This window comes from Acipenser ruthenus, chromosome 7 (genome assembly GCF_902713425.1).
Source record: "Acipenser ruthenus chromosome 7, fAciRut3.2 maternal haplotype, whole genome shotgun sequence".
Taxonomy (NCBI): Eukaryota; Metazoa; Chordata; class Actinopteri; order Acipenseriformes; family Acipenseridae; genus Acipenser; species Acipenser ruthenus.
The window spans coordinates 17,363,967-17,378,236 of record NC_081195.1 but is presented as its reverse complement, the minus strand read 5'-3'; the positions used below and the strand labels follow the sequence as shown (position 1 = coordinate 17,378,236).

General features: G+C 37.0%; 1 protein-coding gene across 2 annotated transcripts in view; it reads right to left on the bottom strand.

Moving 5' to 3' along the window:
- LOC117414475 (receptor expression-enhancing protein 3-like) overlaps positions 1 to 14,270 on the bottom strand; it is a 38,550-nt gene that overhangs the window by 11,948 nt on the left and 12,332 nt on the right. The window contains exons 2-4 of one of the 2 annotated variants that reach the window (XM_059026501.1): positions 10,664 to 10,736; positions 4,055 to 4,227; positions 64 to 140 (exon numbers count right to left, since the gene is read on the bottom strand). In XM_059026501.1, coding sequence (XP_058882484.1) covers positions 64 to 140; positions 4,055 to 4,123 — 146 coding nt within the window. In that variant the 5' untranslated portion in view covers positions 4,124 to 4,227; positions 10,664 to 10,736. The remainder of the gene's footprint in view (positions 1 to 63; positions 141 to 4,054; positions 4,228 to 10,663; positions 10,737 to 14,270) is intronic. The other variant, XM_059026500.1, reaches the window with a different exon arrangement.

Sequence of the window (14,270 nt, the reverse complement as noted above, 5' to 3'; positions counted from 1 at the left end):
TAAATGAGATTCTTACATAAAATATCATTACAATCTGCATTTCTATTATACTTGTGATCTTACCAAGAAACTGTGAGGTCTGTGATTGTTTCAAGTACGGTGTAGAGAGCAAAGACGATCCAATACATCATCCAGCGAACCTGGGGGATATAAAAAAAAAGAAAGTGTCAAAGCAGTGCTTGAGGGACGATCCTGTTTAATAAAAGGTGCAGAAACACCAGAAACTGCCCTTTACTACTACTGCCACCACCACCAATACAGTAGAGAGGCGTTTCAGCCACTGCAGATCAGGTCTTTATGCTCTAAAAAAAAAAAAAATCATTAAAAAACTGACAGATCTCTACCACCATCCTATTCAGATGAAATTAGTTCTGGACAATCGACTAGGATAAAAAAGTTTGACAGTCACTGTATTTCTATCCCTGATTGCCAAATTGTCAGCCCTTCCCATTTTTATTAATTCATTTCACAGCTATTCTCATCCACTTTTTCAATGTCCATAGTATCAAAAATACTGCAGGTTCTCTGTTTTCAGTGCAGCAGGAATTTTGTTCATGACTGATCAACTGTGAAGGTACCAGTACCATACCCAATGGATTAGTAGCCTACATTTTAGAGGTGTAACGATTCACATGTTAGCAACTTTTTACAAAACAATGCTGATCTCATTACTGGATTGTACACAATGGAAATGTTTCATGCTATCATATTTAAGATAGTTGAAATATTTCAGCAGTTGATCACATTTTATTAAATGTTTTTGTACTTGTTTCCATTACTACATAAAAAAGCAAATAAAACAATTTTGCAAGTTTAGAACAAACAATTTTCATGTTTTATTAAATGTATTGTAACCAATGTGTTAACCCTTTGCGTTCCATTTATTCAGCGCGTCCGGTCCAATTTATTTTCACACGCACAGTTTATTTTAGACGCTCTGTTTAAAAGTATTTTTTCACAGTAAAACAGGTTTAAAAGGCACTGCATATCAACAGGACACTCAGTATTGCATCTCCAGCCCAGGCCCACCCCTTGTTTGCTGTATTTTTCACATACCTCTTCATAGTCGTGCATACCGATAAATCATCTCCTGATCACTCGTTTTATCACCTCATCTCAATTCGATCCAAGTCATTATTTTATTACTATAACATCTCAAAAAGCTCTGCAAATGTCTGTGATATTCTATGTCCATGATAGCGCTGGATGCAGAAGCAGCTATCTTGTTTGTTTATGTCCGTGTTATCTCTGTGGTGCCGGGGCTATCTGTATTGGTGAGATATGCCCCTTTTTTTTTCGGTCTTTTTCTATCGGTCTCACTCGGCCATTGAATGGTTTTCTCGGCTTTTTCTGGAGAAAAAACGACTAGAGACCTTTTTTTATGTCTTTTTGATGATGTCGGACAGGGTCCGACATTGGACCGGAAAGGGAAAATTGTAATGTCGGACCAGGGCCGACATAGGACCACAAAGGGTTCAAAGATATATCATGTTGTGAACCCAAAAGACACTGCCCTACTACATGCAACAATTGCAATACCTGCAGTAACATCAAAGTAAAACCTAGTTTTCACCCAGGATCAGATGTGCACATTTAAAATATTATGTAATGGAACTATGACTTTAAATTTGTAACCAGCCCGTCATAGCTCTGTGCAATGCACTGTTTAGTATGCTTGCACTTGCTGTAATATTAGCTGAAATCCATCAGGCTTTCAGAGAGACAGCATTTCAATTTCAAAGTTAACCCAGTCAGTCATGTGATAACACCCCTCCGTTCAGGCTCTGAGGTATTATTGGATATTTTAAGCCTCACTGAACAAAGTAAAATGAATGTACACAGCCCTGGAATTACTACACTGACAGGCAACTTGAGATTTAATTGGCAACCTCCCTGTGAACTTCCACAGCCTGGTTTTGACCGCAAGTGATCAATGCATTATATCAGCACTATAGATTACAAACCGGGTCTATTTAAGCATGTAAAACTGTTCTAATCTTTAAACCGCAAAAACACTAAATTTGGATAAACCTACCCTCCAAATTAATTAAAACAAATTGAACTGAGAGGAACAGTAGTTCCTCGCGCCAAGTTATCAGCAAAGCGCGAGAACTGCCAGACACTCTACACAGCAAGGATATTAAGTGTTTTTAGGGTATTGGCACCATTTCACTTTTAATTTGTAGTTCCCATCACTCTTAAAATGTAGGAAAGAAAAAAAAGTCAATACCTGCAATACAGTAAGAGAAATAAGTCACCAAAGTAAGGTAAAAAAATGTCCTTTTTCTCCCAACATTTTTTTGCAGATTTTTTTGCAGACCCTAGGCACTTTTATCCACGTATATTTACGGGACATCTGAGTTTAATGACAATTAACTTATTTTGTCAACACAGAAATATGCTAGGGAACACACTTATTGTGACGTCTATATCATTTATATTAAATTATTTATTTCTGTTTTAAAATTGAACATTTGCCTGCAAAAAATATAATTATATAAATATACAAAAAGGTCTGGCATGCTTGGGATTTGAAACTATAACCATCAGTTTGCAAGCGCGTTACTGTCAGTGCTACATGATCAGTTGAGACAAGCAGTATTTTGAAAGATGAAGTCAGCCAGCTGAGAATTCTTGGGACTTATATTGTTATATTTTGGAGATCTTTTGAGTCATCATTCATCATCATCATCATCATCATCATCATCATCATCATCATCATCATCATCATCATCCTGAGATTCTGATCTTGAGCTCTGAAAAATGTTGGTTTCCTGTCAGTGTTACGCTCATTGTGGTCCCTATTGGCGCAAGGAAGTACGGTTCCTCTCGATACTGGTTGATGAGATTAACACTATTTGTGGTCCACACTGGACAAAAAGGAACGTACACTTTTCTGAGAATTAGCTATGCTGAAGGACAACCTATATTTGGTAAAAGTAAAACATTAATAAATATTCAAATAAATGAATCAATAAATTAATACAAAAGACATTTCTTTCTTTATCTTGATATTTATTTGTTTTTCACCATCATATAAACAATGCCATTTAATACAGTATGAAATGAATAAATATTTAACAGTTCTTGTTCAATTGTATATTAGAGAAGATTTTTGTACATAAAGGCCAACTTTCAAATTAAAAAAATATACTGTAAGGACCCGGACAATTGCTTTGTTGCAGGACTTGTTATCTGTTCAGTTTGTCTCGACTATCTTTTATATGTTACTTGTATTGTAAGAGGAACGGGTCACGCCATTACTTAGCATGGGAAACGGGGAGTTAGTGAATGAGTGGGGAGAATGTGTGTTTTTGGGGGTTGCAGAACAGGGATGTGACTGGTTGATGAGCATGACAGCGGCGGGAAACGACAGGAGGTTATATAATAAGAGGGTGCATGAGCCTGGGGACTGGAGACAGTCCAGCGCTGAACTTGAACGAGAAACTGTGGGTGCGACTGAGCTAGCGTGTGAGCTGTGACCGGAGTGAATACGCAGTGAAAAAGTGATAAGACTAAAAACGTAGTTATTATTTTGGTGCCGTGAATTCCGGCCCGACAGGAATTCTCTGTAGTTTCAAATAAAACAAACATTTTGAGAATTCAACACCGCCTCCCCAAGTACTACTTCCTAAACATGAATATGTTACAACATACTAAATGAACAGATCAAGCTTATTATGATGGTTTGCAAAATCAGATGAAAGCTTTCAATACAAAATCGGGATAATACATAACCAGTATTTCATATTGTTCATCTTGTTACATGTTAAAAACTGTAACTTTACTGCTATACTACTTGCAAATGTTGTGAAATGAAAATACAAACTTTGTGGTGTGAAAGCTAGGGTGTCTGCATTGCAATCTCCATTAGACCCATGTCTTGGGTCAGATTCCCACACAGGGTTTATATTGCAGACTTAAATTAAATATATATATATATATTTTTTTTATTTGTGTAGCATACTTTTTTTTTTAAATTTGGAATCGCCAATCGTATTTTTACCCCATTTTCCCCCAAATTTGAAATGCCCAATTCGTAAGCCTGGCTCACCGCTGCCACCTCCGCGCTGACTCGGGAGAGATGAAGACGAACACACATGTCCTCCGAAACGTGTGCCATCAGCCATTCGCTTCTTTTCACTCAGCAGCCGCGCCATGCAGCTTCCTCAGTGTTACAGCATCTGAGGACCACGCAGCAGGTGAGCCGAGGACACCCTGGCCGATCTAAAACAAACACATTCTTAATGTGAAAAACATGTAGCTGATATGACACTTTCATTAAACAGGCATACTTTATTATTATTATTATTATTCATTTCTTAGCAGACGCCCTTATCCAGGGCGACTTACAATTGTTACAGGATATCACATTATACATTATTTCACATTATACAGATATCACATTATTTTACATACAATTACCCATTTATACAGTTGGGTTTTTACTGGAGCAATCTAGGTAAAGTACCTTGCTCAAGGGTACAACAGCAGTGTCCTCACTGGGGATTGAACCCACAACCCTCCGGTCAAGAGTCCAGAGCCCTAACCACTACTCCACACTTTAGCATTCATATGCATATTAAAAAAAAAAATTGATAATATATACAAATAAATAAAAATAAATAAATTAAACAAACAAATAAATAAATAAATAATTGGCAGGATCTGAACCCTAACTAGCCATACTTTCACTCCAACTACATAACCGCTACACTACACAGATTCACATCTTAACCCTTTCAACAGTAACTTGGCTTGTGTTTTTCAGGCACAGTAAAAGCAAATTGAACTCGCATGACAAACACAAGCCAAGTTAGTAGAAACAATTGGGGCAACCTTGATCTCCACCGCTTTTACAGTTGTGCCTATTTGCTTGGCTGGGCACTTTTGATAACTTGGCGTTTTTTCACATTTCCAATGTGTTTTTGTTTCAGATATAAGATACTGTAGCTACATTACTAGAAGGGGATAAACCTTTAATACAGACAGAGATTACAGAGACTAAGCAACACTGCACAAGTAGCTACACCAGACTGATTAGACAAACATGCTATTATGTAATATTTGTAGTGTAAACCAATTAATTAAAATTGATTAGCAATGACCCACTTTACAAAAACAGTCACTAATCCTAGTATTTTGCTGGTTGTTCAGACACATTTTATAGAATTAGCAACCAAGAAAATGTGACCTTCTGGCTTATTTATAAACAAAGGAACTCTAATCATTACACAGTACAGTAAGAGAGTTACTTGCGACTTGTAAATTAAACCTCTTCTCTCCCTCTCATCATAAATGATCCATCAGTAATAACCCAACAAACCACAGTGGTTATAAATGAGAACATTTACAAAAACTCCTGTGACTTACAAAAAAAGGCATGTGTAGTAATTTTGTATGTTTAGACATAAGCCTAATAATTCCACAGGACAAGTGTCACAAGAGGAGAAAGCTTATTTGGCCAAATAGCCTGTTCTATTTATTATTTATTTTTAAATGGTATTGTATCAATCAGGTAATGGCAAGGAGATAAAGGGTCTCCGACTCAAAACAGTTTTCATCTAGAAACAGTTCACAGAATAACAAAACACTGAAATTGCTGCAGGCAGAATAATAATGCAATTTCTCCTCAGTGAGATACTGTAAAATGCTAAATGTTTAAGACATGGAAATGAAAGGAAAGTGCTTCTACCTCAATTATGTAATGACTTCTGCAGAAAGCAAATTGCTGAATGAGGATTCATTTACTAAATACAGTGGGGAATTCCTCACTAAATAAACTGCGTACAGTAACAAGAACTGCATTTCTTTAAAGGAATGGAATTCCTTCCACAGGCTATAAAACGCTGAAAATCAACAGAACATCCAGTAGAACCTGCTTTTTATTTTGTTTCGACAAGCTTGAGTATTTATGTATTACAATAAGGAGACAAGCAATTAAACAAGCTGGTGGGTAGGTTGATCCAAACATGCAAGCAAGCATCAATTGCAGAACTGTATTCAGCAAAATGATGCAATACATAAAGTATTCCAGCAGAACTGTACATTTGATAAATCAGAAGATGAAAGCACAATGCAGCTTGGACTGGTCTGTTTGAGCAGAAAGCATTTACAATTATGGGAAGTGGCAAGATGTACTTGTATTGTAAATTCCACAACAGTAATGCAGCACAATTAGACCATTATTCAGATCAAGCTCTCCACAGATGGAGGGTCATTGGTAGGGCCAGTGCTTACTGGAAATTGCAGTGGTTTTCTCCGAAATGACCCTACATTTCCAAAATCACTTCTCAGATTTTAATAATACATTTATGAAGTTAAGTATTACACTTAAATAAATAAATAAATAAATAAATAAATAAATAAAAATAAAAAATAATACTGCAATTAAAAATATATAAGCAAAACATCTAAAAACATAAAAATCGCTATAAAACTAAGATCAAAGCTGCTGGGTGCGTTTTGGACTACTGTACTGCTAGGCTTTTCTTTCCCCATGTGTGTGCTGTGTGACTGAGTGCAGTTCTGTTTCCACTACTCTCCTTTTTTTCTTAACAAAAGGTAAGGTATGTTTCGAGTTGTGTGTGATGTTAAATAGTTTCTTCTTGTGCCACAGTGGTTTCAAATTCATTCTCCCTTCTCTTGTTTTAGGTAAACAAAAAAAAAGCTTTAGTATTAAAAAAATTACTAAGGAGTTGTTTTTCCCCACCCCCCAAGGATTTTTTTTTTTTCTTAAAAGACATAAAATACACCAAGTAAAAGGTGCAATTTTATTTTTAAATGCACCAGCAGCAAAAAGCTAACACTACATTTATAGTGTGCTTGAGTCACTAAAAGAAAATAATGAGTGTCTGTTTTTAGTAATGACTTGAGGCTTTGCAGTTTTGTGAAACAGGAGGACACTGATCAATCCCAGAAGGGTGTGGGGTTTCTAAATGCCTGACAGAAAGTAAAACAAAAATTTCCATTAAGCAAGGTAGAGTGCCAAAATGTCAACTACTATAGATTACTTGAGCAAGCTGTACAATGAATCTCCCTTGACCAGTTATAAAAGGTCAGTCAGTTAAAATTAGAAAATGACGATTAAAAAACGCCAGCTTAAAAAAAAAAAAAATGCATTTTTCAACGTAACTGAAATCAGAATTCCCACTAAGGGAACCTCTCACTCCAAAGTGAATGCACCGTTAGAAAACATATTTTTGAACTTAGATCATTCCTTCAAGTTGGAGTTTATTCAGCACCAAGATTCAAAAGTACGGTAATTTTATAAATGGTCTCCCTGAACCCAATGCATCTATTCTAAGTCAACTACTGTATCTTAACAACTGAAAGCTGTAGTGAAAAATAAATTGTATTGTTCAATAAAATGCTGAATATATAAATATCCCCACATTTGCCTGCAAAAAAAAAAAAACTTTGAAATTTTGTCTGCTGCCGAGGCAAATTAAATCAGATATTCAAAGTGACTCGTTTGTAATTTAGCAGAAATTATGGGTTTATAATGTCACAGTGAAAGTTCTTTGAACACACACACAAACAGAAAAAAAAGACAGGAAACTTCTGAGCACACTTCCCAAAGATCTCAGATTATTTTTTTTTTTTTTTATTTTTTTTTTTTCCTTGCCTAAAAATACTTTAACTGTAGTCAAAGGTTTAATATATAGACAAAGATCAAAGCAAGTCCCGCTGGAGTGGTTCCAAGTCAACTTCACGCATCTAGTTGTATTTTTTGCACAGCTTACTGAACGCTATACTATTACAGTAGATGAGTATTTGTATTTACAAAGGAGGTAGTGTGACGTAGGTTTACAATTTGATTAGATTTTAATATTTTGTTTAAAATTAATTAATGTCCACACACAGTAGATGTCGTCGACCAGAAAAAGATGAAAGAGTTAGCTCAATGACAGGCAAAATAAATCAGCTTGGTTGTGCACAAATGTGAAGAGGCAATGCTCGATCGAGGACTGTATCACTGTGTAATAACCTCCAGACTTGATCTCAAGGAGGATGCAATGAATGACATCATTCAACAGTACTAGAAACACTGTACTGTAGACCCCATGCAGGGTTAATTTCAGAGTGGTGGCAGAGTTGTTGACATGCAATCGAGCCAAGGAGACAACTGTGTGTTGCCTACTATACCACCCTCTTTGTGAATAAACTGGGCCTTAAGGGTACAGTGATGTATTAAAAAATTCAACCTTGCCTCAGACACAAGCTTTAATAATGACTTTAGCTCTGTATCACTCCCTGTAGCATGTGTATTCAGTGTGCTGCCATTTATACTGTAGATTAGTTTATATGCAAAAAAATAATAAGACAGCTATCACAAGGACTGTTGTACTGGTAAATGGATACCATCTAAGGTGCCGCAATATTGCATATTTTCAGGTAAAATACTACTGTATGCTGCACATTACCTTCTAGCAATGCAAGTCATGTACTGTTTTAAGCATACACGTTATAAAATGCACTGGTCCTGTACAATACACAAGGGTGTTAGCATTGAGTTTCTCCAAAGCAAACCATAAAATTACACAAAAATAATGTCCTAGTTTTGAAGTGTTCCCCCATTACTGTACTTGGAGATAATCTCGTGTATGATCTCGGCTTTGTTCAGACAGGAAGCGTGGGAACAAACAAACAGGCAATAGGAAAAACACTTGGCCTTCACCCTTTGATGTGGTTAACGTTACTAGATTTTCAAACTGGTGTTTTACGGTTCACTGTCAAAATGTCAGTGATGTCCTATTTAGAGGCTTACTGTACTGCACTAAAAATCCTGGTTCAACAATAAATACTTGGGATGGGTAAATGAATAGTTTGTTTTCTAATTGATTGAGTCAACCCTCTAAAAACAAACAAATCACCTGTTTCTATCACTCTTCCACTGCCACAGATGCTTCAACTGAAAGCTGCCACACAAAACAGTCATTTGAACTGGGGCCAGAAACTCAGTTTAGCCATGTAAACCTGCGCCAACGTGTGCTGAAAGCAATCTGCATTTACTCTATTTTTAGCTTTAAAAACTAACCCTGTTATACAGTACAGCTTATGTTAACCTCTCCTCATACTGGTTTGTCACTATGGAGAAGAAACAAAAGTAAAACATGGGGATCTAAATGCATGTACTATAGTACATCAGGGGAGAAGCGCTGAAAAAGCCTGAAAACAAGGAACATTACAAAAAAATGATAATGCCCAATGAAATTAGATTTCTTCAAAAAGGGTTTTGCTAGCAAGAGCTATGCAACAGTAGGCCAAATTATCAATTTTTTTCAATGTTTGATGCAGCAAGCAATCCTATAGATTAGGGGTTTTATTTAGATGCCTTCAGAGCACTAACAATAAAATGGACAGAACGGATCCACCATCATACTACTGTACAAACATTCAAATCCTACAGCAGATACGGTTAGAAGTTCAAGTTAATGACTACCCTGGAAACACGATTGCTGTTTAATATACAAAACTACTGGTCCCGATATTGGCAACACAGACTGTATAGTACTGTACAATAATATAAAATACATCTTTAACACTGACAAGTTAGCAGCTTACTATTTAGATGGTTAAAAATCAAAAATGGGGGGCTCCCAAGTGGCGCATCCGGCAAATGCGCCACTAATCCGGCAAACCCAGCATGGAGCGCAAGGTGCGCCCTATAGCCTGGAGGTCACCGGTTCAAATCCAGGCTATTCCACTGCCGACCGTGGATGAGAGCTTCCAAGGGGCGACGCACAATTGGCCGAGCGTCGCCCGGGTGGGGAGGGCTGAGGTCGGCCTGGGTGTCCTCGCTGTGCACCAGCGACCTCTACATCCTCCGATGCTGTAGCTCCGAGGTGGCTGCATGGTGGGCCTGCAGAGTGAAAAGAAGCGGTCGGCTGTCGGCACACGCTTCGGAGGGTAGCATGTGTTCGTCTTCACCGCTCCCGAGTCAGCACAGGGGTGATAGCGGTGAGCTGAGCCTAAAATAATTGGCTATTTCAAATTGGGAGAACAACAGGGCCAAAATCAATTGGAGACTACTAAATTTATTAAAAAAAAAAAAAAAAAAAAGCCAGAAACGACATTTATCAAAAGCAATATTTGATGCATGTTCATTGGATTCTTGTTCATCAGGAAATGGCATTGCTCTTCACAGTATGCTGCTGTATATGACTGGTAAACAGTTAATCTCCAAAAGAAAAACAAACCCAACCATCTATGGTAACCAAAATTCTCAACAGAAAAAAAAATCCTGCGCACATTCATTTCACTTGCCTGAAGCAAATTTTCCCCATGTCAAGTTCAAAGGTCTCCTAAACTCAGAACTACATTCCAGTTAAATCATGTGACTTACAAATCTAATCTCTGCACATACTGCATTTATCACATGGCAGACAGTCTGTCTGTTCTGTGCACAACAAGGTTCTTTGATTGTAAAACAGAGTAATACAATTCATAATAACTACTATCTTAACATACTGAAGGCATTAAATAACTTATTGTATTATATTAAAGATTAGTACTATCTTATTAACAAAACAAACATTTAACAGTTAAACAAAACAAAACATGACCAACAAACATTTACTGAATTTGCATTTAATTTGTGTAATATCACTATTTTACAAGCACCTGTAAACTACTAAAAGTGGATTCATGCGACACTTACATATTCTTTAACATTCTTTGTCTTCACAGCTTTGTAGGAAGAGTATGCAGGGTATAAGGTTCCAAAAAGTAGCCTGTTGAGAAAAACAAAATAAATGTTTACTGGTACAGTCAGGGTGTTGACGAGTAAGGTGTATTAGAGGCATCAGCATGTCCAATAGCTGGGTCATTAATGCATAATCTAGTTCTTCAAAATTAGAAAACAAACAAAAATGGTCACAAAACTCTGTTGTGTGACCAAAATGCATGAATTTAGGGTCCATTTGGTAAAACTCCAGCATCTGGAAACTTTTAAGAGCAAACACTTTCTACATTCGTGTCCTGACATGAAAGAAATCTGGAAATCAATGCTGACAGCATCCGCTTTGGAGAGCTTCAGGACATTGTTATAAAAATACCTTGTAAACAGTCCAGCTTTACTGTGTGGGTGGGAAAAAGACTGCTCTTTGTAACAGACAAGTTGAACAAAAACACACACACACACACACACACACACGTTGCACATAACAGCAAGAAGGTTCTTATTCTGGTTTGTTCCCCTATATTTATATTCAGAAATTCCTGGGTTTTACAATAGCTACAGAAGTTAGTGCCTACAAGGCTGTTTATTGCACTGCAGTATCTATACAGGTTAACTTCACTAACATTACATGGTGATTCAGACAGGTGGTAGCATCCACAGCAAATAAGCAGTATTCTGATTTCACAACCATCCCACATATTTACCCAGACAATTTATTTGCACCAAACTTTACCTTGGAAATTGTATATTAAATAAACTGTTTTTTGGAAACCAATGTCTAAGCCTGCAGAGGGAAGAAAACACAGCACATCCTGTGTGTAGATGACCTGCCCTAATATACCAGATGGGAACAAAGCCAGCCTTTCATGTGGAAGCTGGTTTCAGCTGAATCTAATTTATTATGTTCCACTCTGCTAGATTTATGGGTAATCCCCTTCAACCATGCATGGAACTGGTAGTGGAGGGGCCCCACTGTTTCAGCTTTCCAGCTGCATTAAGCAATTAGTACATAGTTCTTATTCTGTAGCACTTCGCGGATAGGACAAACTTGGCAGGACGTCTAATATTATTTTAGAATTGTGCTCCCCTTACAATCTGCACAGTTAAGCACACATGGCCAAACATAGTGAGAAAAGTAAAAGAAATGTAAAAATTAACAATTTTAAATAGCACCACAGCCAGAGGGTCTTCAGAATGCAGTATGGTTTAGTGAAAGAGTGTCCGTGATCCTTTTTCAATCATCCCCGATGGTGATTTCTCGCAAAAATCGACAAAGCAGCTCTGCAACTAGAACGATTGGCAGGCAGTGTCGTAGCTGAAAACTGAATTAAAGCAAATCTGGGATAATTCTGGTCCGTCTATATATGTCCAGAGAACTACACGACCATGAAAAAGTTCTCTGTTTGTGCTCTCCATATTTGGATCTACGTACCCATGCGAAGCGGCTTATACCACAATTGATACAATAAAAACAGATGCACGAAACAGGCTGACAAGAAAATTTGGAGGACTGAATACGTATCATCGTCATGTCAGTCACACTTGTTCTAAAGCTGTTCGCAGAAGGAAAGTGCCATTTCTCATTAAATTTGTTATAACGCAATGAAGCATTTAAAACAAAAACGTATGCTACCTTCGAATTTTGATTTATGTTATTCTGCGTCCCTGTTTATCATATGAGGATTTCAGTACCATAGCGAGGCACAAATGTATCATCACATCAGCAAGTACAGATGAACCTGTTTTATATCATAATTGCCGTGCAGATATAATCCATGATAAGGGGGTCATGATATGAACCGGGTTTCACATTTGCTGTCGACTGATGAGAGCTATCAATTAGGCGTTGCACTTGGTGTTTTTTTTTTTTGTGTGCATTTGTATAAGACTGACTATGTTAAAGAAACATTTGTTGGCGTTGGTGTTTTGTAATTGTAACTGAACTGTATCCTGTTAAGACCACACACGTAGCATTTGACAGGCTGCACAAAATGTCAGTTTATCAGCCGCAATGATTATTGGTTTTTAGTTGCGTTGGAAATTAATTATATGATGGTGACAAAACGTGTGTGAGTATCGTTGTGTTAAAAAAATTGTTAAAATGAACAGCTGCATTCAAAAAATGTAGAACAGCAAAAAACAAAAATAGTGCATTAACATTCTATTATAAAATCACTGGAATAATGCATTTATTCATATTTGATGCCCTGCAAAATATAATCTTATTTAACCTATTTTTATTTAAATATTATTATTATTATTATTATTATTATTATTATTATTATTATTATTATTATTATTATTATTATTATTAATAATAATAATAATAATAATAGCTTAGATGGAAATTCAATTAACAGTTCTAAAGGACTGACCTTTGTTTGGTGGGTGGTGATCTGAGCCTTTCTGCATCACAATCCATTTATATATAATAATAAAAAATAAAAAAAAGTATTAAGTATTCTTGGATTGTCACATGGAGGAACCTTTTTTTACTTTATTTAAATGAAATGGGTAACTGTACTGAATGTGTGCAGCTACTGTAAAAACCACAATTTTACAAAAAAAATGACACTCCCTCATTACAGATCTATTTATTACAGTAGACAGCACAGTAAGCTCATTTACTGGCCTTTGCCCTAAAAATCCGCTCATCTTACAGGGGCAGTGAGTTTTGTCAACCAGTCGATAGCCACGTGACTGATTCACAACACAATTTGGCACAATTGCCTGTCTGCTAGAGAAAGGCCCAGGACTGAATAGCAGGGGGTGAACAGGTGTTGAAGTTAGGATTAAGGTGAGCCCACAGAACACTCATGGTGCCTGACTGCAGCCAGGGCCCTTTCAGGACAACCAAGTACTTTCAAAGAGTTCATCAAACCCTGGCATGCATCGTTTTGCTTAAGAATCCAACAGCCAATCTTTCAATGAGGCAGGAACCGAATCAAGTCTCAAAAGTTGCCAGTTGCCCCTGGAACTCCATCACGGAATGCGAACCAAGTGGATGTGATTTTCACAGCTACATGGTTTGTAGCTGCTCCCTCTAGGATTGGAAACAGACAGGGAATCACTGCAGCTTCTACCAACCATGTACAGCTGGTAAAGCAACTGATCAAAAGATTGCACTATGTGTTTGCATACACCTTTAACAATGAGAAAGCATTTAAATATATACGGCAGGAGACAAAAGATTTTTGATGAACAGCTTGGTTGTCTCTCTGAACTGTACAGTAATAACACATCAAACTTCGAACATTCAGGTGCAAGATATTTATTCAGAAGTGGAAAAGGAAAGTTTTTCCATGAGCTACTTTCAACGCTCATGGAACAAGTGTACGAATAGGCCTACATAACCCAAAAGATACAAAACTCCACCCTACAAGCTTGAATGACCAAGGAACATGTTTTGATGTTATATAACTTAAGTCATCACCTCAGTTAGCCCCGAGCCAACAACAAATAAAATCATCTCTGACCACCCCTGCAGCAGCGACAAAGAACATTTTGCTGCAGAGCTAAATTTGAATTCTGCATATATTGTAGAAATAACACTACTATACATCCCCCAGATCATCTCTCCATTGCC